This window comes from Taeniopygia guttata, chromosome 19 (assembly GCF_048771995.1).
Source record: "Taeniopygia guttata chromosome 19, bTaeGut7.mat, whole genome shotgun sequence".
Classification (NCBI taxonomy): Eukaryota; Metazoa; Chordata; class Aves; order Passeriformes; family Estrildidae; genus Taeniopygia; species Taeniopygia guttata.
In genome coordinates this window covers 118136-133640 of record NC_133044.1, presented here as the reverse complement: position 1 = coordinate 133640, position 15505 = coordinate 118136, and the positions used below count along the sequence as shown (strand labels likewise).

Here is a 15505-nt window from a genome sequence, read left to right as displayed (position 1 = left end):
TTGTTCACAAACTCAAGTTTATTTGGACATGAAAGGAAAAATACAGTTTTTCTTTTAAGATTTTAGTGTAACATTTGGATCCAGAATTTCAGGACATTTATCTTGGCTAGTCCAAAGCAATTAATCATTGGAATTTTAACAAAGGTCAGTGATTTCTTGAAAGGACAGTGCAGTAATTGAGACTACTATCTTCATCAATGATTGACTAGTGAGGGCTTTAGTCTTCGGTAAACAACATACGCACAAGCTCTGCTTTAAAACATTCTTCTTCAACCAGCTTCTGAGGCTGAAAGAAAAGTTCATCATTTAAAATCTAGCTGAGAGCCATTTGTACATACTAACATTAACCACATCCAGCACTTTGTCCTGGGGAGTGAGGCAGTGGGGGTGGAACAAGAAAGGTAACTATAACTGAAACATTCCTGAGGGTTTTCTGGCCTTGGAAGAGGCGTTTCTAAGAAAGTAACTGCTAATTTAACTAACATGTACAAGTTACAACAGTTACAACTTGAGCTGCTGAGTCTCGCTCCCGTAGTTCAGCGCTTGGATTTTTCAAAAGGAGCTGAAGTGCTGCAAATCGGGAACAGTAACAATATGTAGCTACGTTTCTCAACCCTTCAAGCACTATGAGCCAAGTGCACGTGTTCCCTTCACTGCATGTTTATTACAGACATTACACAATAAGCAGAATGGTTCTCTCTTGAGGAACTGTTTGAGTGAGGAACAGGGAGCAGAAGAGCTGTTTAGAATGCTATGGTCTCCTTAAACAAGAGAGGGTTCTCAGAGAATACAAGTGACTAATTCATTTACAGCCCTAAATTCCTGCCAGGTCCCCATCTCAATGCTTGTAGATCCAGAACATAAATCACTTACTGTTCCATATTTAAGTAGTGTAGGCACTCCTGTTAGTTTCAGATTCGTCCTGAATTCATTGTTGGGATCCTTCCAGCTGTTCAGAAAGAAGGTGTTAAGCACAGCTTGTGGAGGGGCATTTTGAAATTAAAATAGCTTCAAAATTATTAAAAGGCTTTTTCCTCACACCTTCCCAATGCCCTTCTCAAAACAAGCATGCAGGTAGGTTATGTTAGTGATAGTGAAGACCTCAACAAATTATTGACTCTTTACAGAAAAGGACAGCATAGCCAGTTTTTTCAACACATTAACCATCAGTCCACCAAGAGAACAAAGTCATCACATTTGTCAGCATTCAAAGGTACTTACTAGGCTCTATCTCCTACTAGACAGTAGATGAAAACTGATTCATCAGGCAAGTTATGAAGTTCCTTCCTCACAATTGGCTCAGCTACAAAATAATTTTAAAAATATGTTAGTACTAAGTACTCGTGCTACAGAATCACATGGATTTACTTGGACCAGCAAGGCTGCTAATTAATGTTCTGTCTGCTTTAGTTAAGAGATCTGTATTTTGTTGCACCTGGCTATCCACAAGTTTTTCAGAGTTTATTACATGCTTGAACGCTGACTGGACTTGTGTTGGAGTAAAGGCCAATTTCTTCTCTAAGACAAGAGAAACAGTCGTTCTGTCATGTCCCGGGTGTGGCAGCCCGGCGCAGCGCCCTTCTGCAGGGTGAGGGTTCCATAAGGCACCTTCATACCTGCTCAGGCACGTGCAGCCCAGGCAGCTCAGCGCGCTGAGTACTGAGAAGGGAATGCGAATGTGCCGCCGGACAGCGTCGGGAGGGCACATGTGCAGCACGAGAGAAACTGACCGCAGGACTCACGGCTGTTTGTCTGCTGGGCCGAACGAGCCTTCGCCAACAGCCTGTGCCCGTGCCGTGCCCGTGCCGTGCCGGGCCATGCCCGTGCCGCTCGATGTGGGCAGCGAAACGGGCAGTGCGGCAGCTGCGGGTCACAGCCCGCTCAGGCCGTCGGGTTTAGCAGGGGAAAGAGCGCCGGGAGCCTGGGACCGGCACCGCTGTGCCGGGCCGGCATTTCCCGGAAAGGCACCCGGGGCCTCTCCGGCTTTCTCAGCACCGACACGGCCCATGCCGCAGGCAGGGCGCTCCCCCCACCGGCCTCACCCGTCACGCAGTCGGGACACCAGCTCCTGCCCTCGGCGTCCTTATCGCCGCAGAAGAGCGCGAAGATGGGCCGGCCGCGGTAGCTCTGCGCCGCCCGCACGAACTCGGGGTACCCGCGGACCTGCGCCTCCTCCCAGCCCATGGCGGCGGCGGCGGCAGCTCCGCCCGGCCCGGCCCGCGCGGCCGCCGTAGCTCCGCGCGCTCCCGGCGGCCCCTGCGGCGGCGGGCCCGGGTTCGAGGGGCGCCGGGTGCGGCCCAGGCGGCGCGTCCTGCCTCCCTCCGGCCCTCAGCTCCTCCGGCCCTCAGCTCCTCCGGCCCTCGGTCCCTCAGGCCCTCCGGCCCTCAGCCCCTCCCTTGCGGCAGCGCCCGGGGCCCGCCGGTGCCGGTGCCGGTGCCGCTCGGGACGCCGCTCGGGCCAGAGGCGGGAGCAGCCGCGGGCCCTGGGAGGTTGCAGAGAGGCCGGCCCAATCTTCTGTCTGCAGCTTCTCGGGCTGGTTCTCCCTTTGTTACTCACATTAGACCCGGGATGGCTTTTGTGAGTCTGAAGTAACGGTTTACTGTTCTCGCATGTACAGCTGTGATCACAAGCAAGGGGTAATAGCGGGATTTGCTCTCGAGCCGATGAGATGGTACGAAGCAAGACAGCGGTGTCCGATGATGCGTTTGCATCTACCACCCAGCGATACAGGAATGAAGTTAAAGCTTTACAAACACAGGTACCATTTGCTGTCTGTAGCGATACTGAATTGGTGTTCTTTGTGATTGCTACAGAAAGATGATTCTGACCCACTTCATGAGACAGCCCAGCAGGGAGTGCCATACTAGCTTTCCTGGTGCTGTCACACGAAATCTTGACTGTCCTTTAGTAAACCTAGAGATCACAAACTGTGTGTGTAATTATTCTTAATTGTCTGTTGTGGTTCAATCCCAGTAGACAGCTGAGCATATGGCCACTTGCTCACCCTCTCCAGTTGGGATGGGGAAGAGAACTGGAAGGTGAAAAGTTATGGGTTGTGATAAAGGCAGGTTAACAAGGAAAAACAATGCTTTCCTGTTTGTGTGCACAAACCAAAATAAGGAATTCATTCTCTACATCCCATCAGCAGGCAGAAATAAAGCCATTTCCATGACTTCAGCACATATAACAGTGACTGAGGAAGACAAACGCCATCACCAGTCCCCCCCTTTCTCCTTCTTCCCTGCAGCTTTCACTGCTGAGCATGATGCCACAGGGTGTGGAATACTGACCTTTTGTCAGTTGGGGTCAGGCATCCAGTTGTTTCCTCTCTAGCTTCTTGCCCACCCCTAGGCTACACAGTGGTGAGCAGGTGAAGAGCAGAAAAAGCCTTGAACTCTGTGAGCACTGCTTAGCAAGAATGAAAACATTGGTGCGCTGTTAGCACTGTGTTCGTCATAAATCCAAAACAGTGCCATCATGACAGAGATGTATCACCTGTGTGTAGCATTCTGTATAACATCAGGGTTTTTTTTACACTTTGAACAGCTCCAGTTTAATAGAAATGTTCCTGCAGTTCCAGAGAACTTGGCTCTCAGATTCTCTCGCCCCCCTCCAATTGTAATAGAAAAACTGAAGGCATCCAGTGATCAGAGAAATCTCGTTGGAAGTGAGGACCTCAGCCTGAGAAGCTCTGGGATGTTCTCAGTAGTATCTGAAGAGAGACTTAAATTGGCTGTTCAGCTGGCCAAAAGGGACATCAAACAAAGACGTCTTGAAGAGCAAGTAAAACAGCAGGTATTTGGAGATGTCTTCAGTACACCATTGCAGACCCAGAAATCACAACTGCAGAAGACTAAGGTATTTGCAAGTCAAGAAAATAAAAATACCCTGAAGTCTCAGACTCACTTGACATGTCAGCAGAGGCTCGATCAGCCTTCCCGAGGGGAGTCTGCCAGCTCTGACACGAACCTTTATCTCTGCGTAGTTAAGGAAGGAAAGCCAGTACCAGCTGTTTTGGACTCTCCTCCAACCCGTGACACAGGACCAGACTCCAAGCCAAATTTAAATAAAAAAGAACATCAAAATATGCAGGAAGTCCAGCGTCTGCAAAAAGAATTGAGGAGCTATGTCCAGAAAATTGAAGATATTATTAAAAAAGGTGTAAGACTGAACAGTAATTATGTAATATAAATGTACACTAATTTGTTGATATTTTTCCCCCATTTTTTGGTTATATTAGAATTCATATTTATGTCTGAACTTTTGAGAACCATTTTTTTTTTTTTTTGAAAAGTAAATAAAATAATAGCTAGCCAGCTTAAGCAGTTGGTTCTTTTGTAATAACTAGCAGGAAGTTTAACCATTTCTAATTTTGACTGCTTTATCTGCAACTTTATCATGAAACTAAGGGGTCATATGATTTTTTAAATAACTAATGAGCTATATTGTATTAGACTCTTTAGTCAAATTCTAAATAGAAACAGGATGTAGAGTTTACAGTAACTAACTTGCATTACTGTTAAAGGAACCCCCACAAATATGTGGTTTGGTTCTCCATGGAAAAGGCTTATTACTAAATTATGTCTGTTGTCATGGCTTAATTGGCATTTTCGCAGGTTAAATTAAGATATAAAACTTTATATTCTGTGCTTTTTAGGGAGAGATAGAGAACTTCTAGATCCTGAAAACGAGCAGCGGCTTTGCGCTAGGAGACGGCAGCAAGCTGCACGGTCAGCTCGGATGCTGTACATGCTCCAGCAACAGGTAGGAACCATGATTTTAAACTGGGATGCATAGGAGTTTAGTTTGTTGTGATGAATTTGTTAGAAACTAACTGAAGCAAGAGAAAGTCAGTTAAGTTATCTCTGAAGTTTCATGACATTCCAGTTTAGATCTGAATGGTGTGACTGATTTCCTCATGGCTGGGCAGACAGGTGAGCATCACTGTTGGAAAATCTCAGATGCTACAGTGAAGATCTGTTGTTCATTTATAGACATGGAACTAATTCTGACTGACTTGCTCCTCTCTGTCTCCTTTCTTGATAAACAGGTAAAAGAAATTCAGAACGATTTAGAGAAACTGAGTCCTCATACAATCAAACACACTAAAAAGGTAAGATGTAATTATCCTTCAGGCTGTGAGTGACTTATTAACAGAGTTTTCTGGATAATTGAATTAGATTGTCTAGGGTGCAGCTAAGCCCTCTCCAGAATGGAGATGTCCTTTGTATTTTACCTATTTAATCTCATTCTCTGAGAAGTATGGCCACTTGGCCTGATACTGCCTTTGCTGCTTCTCCTCAGCCTCATCTGCAGTAGATGAGAGGAAGGTGGTTGGTCTTCTGTGTTTACATGGCTTCTAATTCCTTCTTCACTCCAATTTCTTTTTGCAAGGAAATAACAATGTGTTCTACTCTTGCCTGCTTTTTTTAGACTTCTGATTGATGACACTCAATCTTACCAGCCTTCTTTCTGATTTTCTTCTCTGCCCAGCGCCTTTCAGGGGAGTGGCTGAGATCGTGCTTACAGTCCAGCCAGTGTTACCCTTTTGATCTCTTGTGCTTCTTTGATCACCTGCATTTTCTTCTGTAACAAAATGAGGATTGAGAATATTCTGTTTGTGCAATTGTTGCACATTAGACTCCAGCCAACTGTAGATGGCTACAGTTCTGTATTGGCACAGGTAGTAGAAAACATCATGACCTGTTATACCCAGGCTGTTTTACCTGAAGCCGTCATGACATTGATAGGAGTACTCTTGTGAGGAATCTTGAGTAAATTACTTCAATGCCTGTTTTGTTTTGTATCACAAATGGATTAATATCAATTAAAATCATTCCAAGCCTGAGTGCTTCTGCATGACATTTCTACAACAATTCTTCCAGTAGTATAAGTATCCATAGAAACTATAGCTATTAAACATTTATTTATTTTTCATTTTTCCAGTCTCGAGCAGTATCCAGGCTGGCAGCAGCACACAGAGGAGCTGTACGAACCTTGCAGGCATTTGCCAATCAGTTTACAGATCAAACAGATGAGCAGATTCCTGCCCATTACAAGGAACTGGGCAGTCTCATTCGTCAACTCTCTCTCTGCTCTGCCAAATTAGAAGGGGATTCTTCCATTTCTGAAGCTATCATAGACATTTTGCTGCAAGTTGAGGTAGGAAAAAACATTTGTTTTTGCTAAGGCAGGAAAGAGGTAGTGAAATATGAGAGTGTGTTAATGAAATGGCAGAATATATTACTGGGTTTGCTTTTATTTTTTATAGGCCATACTTTTTAATGTAAAAATGTACTTCTAAGGTTCCTTAATAATAGTGGTCTAAAAGAGATGTGCATACTAAACACAGAAGCTACCTGCTGCTGGTCTTGTTGATGCTGTTCCTAGCTTTTTGGCTGTCCTGGTAGAATGAGGACTGGTAGTGATAGTCGTAACAAAGCATCAGTTTCTAATTCATTAGTCATTTTCAGGACAGAGATAATTAATTTTATACATAGGTGTGCATTAAGTGTTTTATTACTCTGGATGCGTGCTTCAGTCATCCGCATCAGTGGTGAGCACCTGAGCATCTCGTGCAGTGATGCATGCAGAGTTGTCCAGGCAGAAGATAAAGTTGTGGGTACAAGAGTTACTTGTCTCTGTGTCCTTCAAATATCTTTTTTACTGATATCTGATGACTTATACATGTCATTGGTATAATAGAAAAGTTCTGATTCATGTTGCCTGCTGCACAAATAAAAAAAAAAAGCAATACTTTCCTTAAAATACTGTTAAAACTGTAAGAACTATGTTTTTAATTTTAGTGTTATGACCTGCTTATGAGAACAGTAAGAGTACTAACTGCCTGGGAACAGAAAAGGAGGTAGTTAAGTTTGGACATAACATTGGAAGAAGTGTTTGTGTTACCATAGTCATGTGACTGAAGTTTTTGTTGGTCTGTAGCCCTTGTGTTCAATTCTTTTTGAGTATTCTGTAAGCAAATGGTTTGCTGGAGTCAGTTGTAAATACAAAAAGTGTAAACCTTTTCAGCAAGATTAAAGTTAATAATGTGAAAAAGCTTCTACATGAACAAGCTATCAGTCTGAAAAAAACTGAAAGTTATCATCTGAAAAAAAAAAAAACCAAAACAAAACCAGACCAAGAAAGCTCCAACTGCTTAGAATGTCTTGAATTTGCTTTTCATTGCATCAGATTTACTGAGAGAATAATTAAAACTCTAATATTTGGTGCAGGATCTGAATTCACTGTTGGAAAACAAGCAAACACCAAAAACAGTGAAGAAATGCATTTCAGCTTCTCAGGCCAAATCTCCAAGGAACACTGAGCCATTTCCAGAGAGAAAGCACTTTCTATCTCCAAAAGGAGAAAACAAACCTCTCACCTTAAAGGGACAGCATGGACAAGAGTCTAAAAAACCTCTATCTGCCAGGAGTCTTTTGACTGGTTTGTATTTTGAATAATTAAATACATTTTTATCACTTAACTTGCCATCTGCAGTTCCATTTTTTATTATGGTATTGCTAATCAGGAGTTGGTTAAATGTTAGCAAATCAATCTAACAAAAACCAGGCTTTGGTTGTTTAACTGTTCATACTGAAAAATTATTCTGAGTCTTTGGCTCAGAATTCCCTTGGTTGGTATGATTTCTCTACTTCTGGGAGCAGTAGCTGTTTTATCCTGGCTAGTTCATTACTGTTAATATCTTTTGCACAACAGTCACACTTTTTACCTAGAGACAGGTGAACTGGTGGTTAAGCTGAAGACTTGGGGGTTTTCACCACTACCTTGCAGTGCAACTGTTTGGAATTGGCTTTCTATATTGTTCTTTTGCTTTGGATATGAAAGGAAAGGAGCTTTATTCTTTCTCAAGGTGTTGTGAGATATAAATATAACTATACCTGAAGTGTTTTGGAACCTCATGAAAGCCACTGTAAGTTCTTACATTATTATATAAACTATATTAACTGTTTTTCTTTTTTTGTGGTGACTTTCTCTCTCAGGCCGGTTTGTACTATAATAATAAGTATTCTCTACTAGCCCCAGGTAGCAAGAATTCCATGTGCTGAATTCTGGCAGTCCAGGGAGACAGTATATAAACATCTAATGGTTTCCATGTGTCTTGCTGCCTAATAGAGGGTGGTTTTTTATCACTGCCTAGACCTCATATAGCAATTACTCCCAAAAGGCTTTCCCATGACTTGCATATATATGTATATTTTCAAATATCTCTGTACATATAAATATGTATATACACACAAACACCAACCTTCCTGTTCATCAAAACAATGTAAGAAACTTGTCAGGAAATACAAGGCTAAAATTTTTAATTTTGTCTTTTATTTTTTTTTTAATTATGGTAGAGCTTAGAAGTTCATGATAACAGAGGTATCAAATGTAGAAAAAAAGACAATTCTTGCCCCTTTCAGCTTATAGTTAACAGTTCATATGTTATTTTTAGTATAGATAAACACTGACATGTTGCAAATATTTCAGCAGTTCAACAGGCAAACAGTTGTGCTCATATATTACACAATAAATACCAAGAAGAAAGTGGCCCACCTACTTCAGAGAGAAATGCTACTTTGCAAGGAAGCACAGATGTACTGGTGAGAACTAGAGCTGTAAAAAAAGAGTCTGTCCTTGAAAGTGGTGCTTTGAAGAAGAAAGTTGTGTTACTGGCTTCAAAACCACAGGTATGGAAGTGATAAATAATTTATGCTGTCTTCTACCTGTTTTCTGGGATTTGTTATATAGTATAGGACACTGTCAAAGCTTCACACTTCTTCACAATATTGCTTTTCTGAGCTAAGAGACATAGAGGGATAAACTGTGTCATCTGCCTGATATTTCTAGTGGTTATGGCTATTTTAGCAAACGTTTTTCAAAAACAGTGTTCACTGTTCCTTGGAAATACACTCTACAACTGGAAACAACAGAATTGGTAAGGGAAATGCTCACTGAATCTAGTTTCATCTTTGAAATTAAGGTGTTTTTTTAAATTTGAAATTAAAGCTGTGGTATCTTCCTCCTATGGTCATCCTCTATCACAAAAAATGCACTCAGCAGTAATGTGCTAATATTAGTAGGAGTATATAAGTTACTCAGGCTTACTTAATTGATAACAGAAATTATAAAATTTTTCTATACATGTTCTAGTTTCTGCTAAGTCCTTGCAACCAGAAAGAAGCTCCATAGTGGAAAGAAGACAGTTCTTAAAAGACTTGGGCTATATTTTGCTAAGGAATGTATTTTTCTTTTATTTATTCCTCAGAGTATCACTTTTAACTAGGAAAATCAAATCTGAAACAGTAACATAGATATATGCTTATGTAACTTTTACTGCTTCCTATCCCTGTGGATCAGTGAGGATCATGGGCAGGAAGGCTAAGCATTACAATAATTCATGTAGAGGGGATGAGCCTAAGTGACTTTGTAACAGATATGAATATGGGAATATTATAGTTTTCTAGCTGAATACAATGTTACCTTGGAAATCTTCTATTTGGATTTATAAATAATTAACATAGAGTCTAATTCTGAAAAATTAAAAGTAAGTTTTTCCCTATGAAGAGAAATACTGGAAAAGTTGGAATTGTTTGCAAAAATAATAGTTGTAGGATTAAGCATATGTTCTGTTCAGGCACAGCTATACTTCCCTTTAAAGCACTTGTAAATCCTTCACGTACATCAACTGCAGCAAAGCCAGCTGGCAAGATTTCAAGATAAAGTCTGAAACAGAATGCCAAATACTTAAAAAATTCAGCAACTGGAATATGTGTTTGTAATGTAATCATGTTAATTTTAAGGGAATGCTGAAATCTTTAAAATCAAGACGGGCACACCCTCCAGGAAAGCATGCTCGATTTCAAGAGCCAACTATAGCTTTCCAACTAAAAGAGAACAAACGACCTGCTAAGGAGAGCAAAATGTCTCGCCTGCCTTCAAAGCCTCCACCTCGGTCTGTTTCACCTAAGCGGTATGTTTGCAGTTTCTGGCACCCACCTTTTCCCCGCTTCCGTGGAAATGCTTCTGGATCTGTGCTAGTGACTAGGATAGAGTTGGCCAGGCTTCAGTCCAGTGGCACAGCACAGCTTGCTGTCACATAGCTCCTCTCCTTTCCCACTTGGCCCAAAGTAGTTTCATTTCCTAAAGCCTAAGAAGAGCCAGGGCTTTAGTCTTTTGTCTGAATTGCTGCCTGGGAGTCAAGGGCAAATTGTGCAAGGCGGGACAGTGACAAAACACAGGAGGAGGAGTGGGTATTCCCATCACTGCATTGAGAAGGTAAATATTGTCTCCCTGTTTCAGAAGGACAAGATACATATATTTGTCCCAGGCAATAATAAAGTGCAGATTTGTGTACTCTAAACTCTATTCAACATACTGTTAGACAGGGGTCTTCAAATTTATATTGGTTTGGGGCTGGTGTTTGTGGCATTTGAAGCAGGAGATCCAGGTTCTGGATCCGTACTAGGTAGTGTGCATGGTAAGATGAGGAGCTCATTTCTCTGGACAGTATTTGTGGATAAGCATCTAGTTCCTGTTTGCCAACAGCAGAAACATGATTCAAGATCCCTCATTCTCAACAGAATTTTCTGGATTATATGGTTTTAAAGTCTATTAATTTTCTCTCCAAAATTTCTTGTAACTCTTCCAAATTAATACTGGAAATCACACTATTTAATTCTTCAGTTGTTAGAATGTACATTTTGTAACTCCTTATGCTACTGTGCTATTTTTGAAGACTAGCAAGGCTTGAAGCAAAAAATTCAAGAGGAGTGAAGGTTCTAACTGACCTTTGCATGGGAGAAATGGAAAAAATACAGAAGTTAAGGTAATGACTTTCTTTGAAAAATCTCATAAAAGGTGTCAGGTCTGATATGAGCTTCTCCCCACTCCCAACAGTGGGAGTAAATATAAAAATACATTTATGTAGTTTGGTGGTTTAAATTATCGTTGGCATACGAGGTTTGAGAATGGCATTGTCATTTGTTCTTTATGCAGGTCACAAACTGTTTCTCCAGCCCAGTATACAGACAAAGCTGAGAAGGAGATACGGGAGTGGTCAGAGCCTCCGTTAGACAGGACACAGGTAGTACAGGCAAGCTCATGCCACTGGGTGAATGATGCCTTGAGAACTGTCAAACATTTGTTAAGGGGCAACAAACAGTTTACTTTCAATTTAATGCAAGACACTTTTGTTTTGGTTTGGGTTTTTTTCTTTCTTTCTTGTATTGAGTTTAGGTATTTTTGTTTTCCATAGCATTTGTTTTTGGGATTTGTTTTTTTAAGTAGCAGGTTGCAACAAATGCAGATATTCTGAGTGAAAAGCTATTGGATGATCTTTTGGAAGATACTGCTCAGGAACTGTGGAGCATGGATCAGCATGAGAGACTCCAGGCTGAGGCCCTACCTGTGGCTGACACTCATAGCCTGGAGTCAATGTTGCAAAGAATGGAAGAAATTGAAGTAAGATTTTCTGTCTTGGTTAGTCTCATTCGTGTGAATTTGTTATTTACTGTCCATAAATTATAATATCTGTAAGTATCTACATTCTAAAATGAAGCAAGGTATGACTGGATCGGTGTCTGAGATCAAAGACCTGGATGGAGTTTGTGCTTCCAGAAGACATAGCGTAAAAACAGAAGCAGAGTGTTTGATTAATCTGTTGCTGTAAAGTTGGCAGACCTGAGTTTGCATTCTATCTCAAGACTTTGTGGCTTAAATCTTTGTGCGTGAACGGGAGAATCAGTATGGTGATTATGTTGATATTCTAGCGGAATGGAAAGTATTTTAATATTTATTTGAATTTTTCTCTTTTGTGTGCTATAGAATCTCATTATTCTAGTAGCATGACCATCTTGAGGAAATATGCTCTGGCAATCCAAAGTATTTCACAGGGCAATATGGAGAAATCAGACAAATACATAGTTAACTGTGCTTTTTATTCGTCTTTCTATATAAATATTCTTAGGGTTATCATTTACTTGACTTGAGCTTTCTCATATATTGCTTTCTTTAAAAGTTTTCTTCAATCTGTTTTTCATAGTTTTGAGTTCCTTTTTGACCCTCCTGTTCTCTGAAATGTATTGTGACTTAGAACTACTCAGTTTAGTGCCATTTACTCCTAGACATCTGTTCATCAGTTAGAAGTGTGAAGTTGCAGTGTCCTTGTCCCTGAGGCACTGGAGCACACATTTGGATTCACTGTTGGTGAGGCAGGAGCAGCTTGAGGGCCCTTCAGTTGTTTGGGTGAGGGCTGTTGGTCTGAAATGGGAGGAGTTCCCATGGGACTAGAAATTAGTTTTGTATTTGAGAATGACATTTTGAACAAGAGAAATGTCTGTGTCAATCCACTCTCTCTTTTCTATGTTGTGTTACTGGCCAAAATAAGCTTGTTTTGCCCAAGGAGGATCATGACTTGCTTTGCTGTTAGTGATAATCAGTACAGCTGAGCTGCCAGGTACATGGTTGGCTGACTGACATGTGTGTTCTACCACAGAGGTACCAGGAGGCTGTCCGCAGGAGATTTACCCAGATAATCTACAGTGACTCCCAGTTCTGGGCCCAGGAAGACAAAATGGGTAGTTGTCTTTTTTAATACAACTTGTTTTCCCTGTAATCTGTAGGTTTAAATTCAGGTGTTTTGACAAAGTAATTGGATTATGTGTGATCAAGTAGTGCTACTAGGACACATTTTTTACCATAGGTGCTTCTTTCGGAGGACAGTTTCTAAAATGTAGTTCTAAAATCAGTACTTTATCAGCACTCCTTTTCTTTATCCCGTGGTTTGATTGAGTAGCACAATGAAGCTACATTGATTTTCGACTGGATCACATACAACTTCACTGAAACTGTATTGTTTAACACAAGTTGGAAAATTTCCCAGTAAGACTGGTGAAGATTTACCCTAAATCTTTATAGATTCTTTTTCCATGTCTTGGATTTACCACTGAATTTGATAGACTGTGCTATTTTTACAGTGGTATTTTCTGTATCTCTGCTAGAACTACTCACTGGCAGCACAAATGATTTATACTAAAGGTAGTATTTCTAAAATGCTCAGCTTTAATACACTGAGCTGTATTTATGTTTTTTCTCATTTTGAATACTTACCTAGAGGACTTTGCCTTAAAAGAAACAAAAGTCTTTGTGAGGACTTAACCTGCAGTAGATGTAGTTTGTCTCTTTCAAAAAAGCAATTTAAAATAGTATTTTCTTCCTTCGAGAACTACAAACGGCATCAACAGCTAAAAAACCTACATCTCCTCATCCAGTTCAGATAACCAAATTAATCAGACACGGAGAGCTGGAAACAGACATTTTATTTGAGAAACCTTTTGACAGCACGTAAGTGGAATACTTGGCCCTACACTAAACTTACACTAAACGTAAGATCTATGTGACTTAATTATAGTGTTTTCGTTACACTGACTCTTCAAAAAGAGACTTAAAAATTTAGTTCTGTCTTGATGATTATTTTATATTTCCAGTGATATTGATGAAAATAAAGAAGCAGAGGAGAAATTGCAGACTGGAAATGACATTCTGCAGCCCTTGCCTCTGAATTCTCTACAGAAAGCATATTCTGTGTCTCTCTCTGTGCCAAGCAATGTGCTCCAGAGCATCTTGGATTATAACAGCAGATACAAGCATCATTTAAAGCTTATTTCCCATGAGGTAGTGGGCAGTTTCAATCCATGGCAGATTGCTGAGAGGTATATGAACTATCTTTGTGGTTTGGAAGTGAAAGACTGGAATTTGAAAGCTGACTTTCTGAACATTCTCCTTCTCCTTTTTTGCCCTCTCTCTCCCTTAGTCTTGCAGAGCAACTGACAGAAGAAGCCCTGTGTGACGTGGCAGCAGAGCTGCAGGATGTTTGTGAGGACTATGCAGAAGCTGTATTCACGTCAGAGTTTTTGCAGCCAGTGCAGTGAATTCTTTCCCACCTGTCCCATCAACATCAGCCTCAGCTTGACAGATTTTCTGCACTGGATCTCCATCAAAGATTCATCTTAGGTTTTTATAGAGCCATTATAATAATGTTTTCCTTTTCAGAAAGGACTTCCTTACTTTTCCTTTTGTTGGCTAATCACCTTAGCACATGCTAGACTGGAGTGAGTTCTTTTGGATATGTAGCAATCCAGTGAAGGATTCTCATGGCACAGCAGAAATATGCAAACACTTGTCACTGGCTGTACTTGCAGGCTTGCTTGGGCTCTTGCCATTGGCTTTAGAATGGAGTTCTGAGTACCTCTAGTACATAATGCACAGGCGAAAGGAGACCTTCCAATAGAAGCACATGATAGGGATCTTACTTTCTTTTTCTTAAACTAGTATAAAATGTTACATTTTTATCAGCATTTAGTGAGTGATTCAGCCTCACATTCCTTTCTCTTAAGAATCCCGTTGAAATCAAGAACAATAAAATAAATGAGCAATTCGCATTTCTGCAACATTAAATTAACTTGTTTCAAGTAATCAAGGTACTAGTTTGGATTATGTCTGGAGTCAGAGCAATGACTAATAATTACCTACGTAGTATACTAAGGAAATGCAAATTCAGCCCTTGAGGTAACACAAAGAACATAGGACAGTCTGTTTCCTTTTTCAATTTCTTTCTTCGATATAGTTCAATCTGTAACACATTCATTTTTAACCTTCTAAGATTATTTTTACTTCTCCAATTAGAACATACATTTTAAAAATAATTTTGTTGCTATTGAAGCCTGGTTTACTACTTCAATCATCTTCAAATTTACATCAAATATAATGATGTAAATGTTACTGCTGAAGTGGGACTTCACTGATATGTGATTTCTGTAATTTAAACCAGCTGATTTCTAAAATTAAAAGTCAAAAATATTAAAGCAATAGTGTCTCTATATGTACATATGTGTGTGAAAGTGTTTTGAAGATGTTTTATTTTTTAATAAACAACACTTGTTTATTATCACTGAACAGAGTTTTAATTTAACTTCTCTCTGAATTCATTGGAATAGCACAGCATATTGTATGATTCTATATATCCATGGTCTTTCTCTAGGATTGCTTTCTTTGATGGCTTAGTGACACTGTAGCACCTTTGGGAAAGCAATCCTTGTCAAATCTTCTAAACAGGACTTGTGTCCAGCAGCAGAGGCAATGTGGCTCAAGGGCAAACTACAGCATGTACTAGCACTGTCACCCATAGCTGGGGGAAGGTGAACCATAGTTTACTTGCAGCTGGCTCTGGAGGTAGGAACTGCTGGGTCTTCTGGCTGTTCCACTTAAGGCTCAAGCAAAACCACTTAGCTTGCCATGTTCTCAGGGGTATTTGCTGTGGCTCTTGAATGAACTGCTAAGCAATGCCCCTAGCAAATCATGTAATTATACCTACCAAGTTGGTGTGGGCACAGAGCCTGTAAGTTGCTTTAGGACTTGGTTACATTATGTTTGCTTCGTAGAAAAATTGTAGGATTTTGGGGGCAAAACTTTTGTTAACTGCCCTTTATTTAGTGGTGTT

The 15505-nt window shown here is 40.6% G+C and overlaps 2 protein-coding genes across 7 annotated transcripts; one reads left to right on the top strand and one right to left on the bottom strand.

Moving 5' to 3' along the window:
- On the bottom strand, positions 1 to 2205 carry TXNDC17 (thioredoxin domain containing 17; the record flags this gene model as incomplete). The annotated part of the gene is given in 4 exon segments (NM_001245492.1): positions 1 to 286; positions 874 to 949; positions 1222 to 1303; positions 2043 to 2205. Coding segments are annotated over 4 exon segments (369 nt in total).
- A 419-nt stretch (positions 2206 to 2624) lies between these two features.
- KIAA0753 (KIAA0753 ortholog) lies at positions 2625 to 14961 on the top strand. Of its 6 annotated transcripts, none has more exons than XM_030288212.4 (15): positions 2625 to 2758; positions 3547 to 4159; positions 4658 to 4764; positions 5051 to 5113; positions 5947 to 6162; positions 7236 to 7446; positions 8500 to 8696; positions 9810 to 9979; positions 10745 to 10834; positions 11005 to 11092; positions 11296 to 11469; positions 12503 to 12584; positions 13230 to 13350; positions 13494 to 13718; positions 13820 to 14961. In XM_030288212.4, the coding sequence occupies exons 1-15, from the start codon at positions 2669 to 2671 to the stop codon at positions 13935 to 13937; spliced, it is 2565 nt and encodes an 854-aa protein (XP_030144072.4). In that variant the 5' UTR covers positions 2625 to 2668; the 3' UTR covers positions 13938 to 14961. The 6 variants fall into 6 exon arrangements, with proteins under 6 accessions (XP_030144072.4, XP_030144071.4, XP_012424213.5 ...); XM_030288211.4 differs by having other exon boundaries at positions 8497 to 8696; XM_012568759.5 differs by lacking the exon at positions 10745 to 10834 and having other exon boundaries at positions 8497 to 8696.
- The last annotated feature ends 544 nt before the right edge of the window (positions 14962 to 15505 follow it).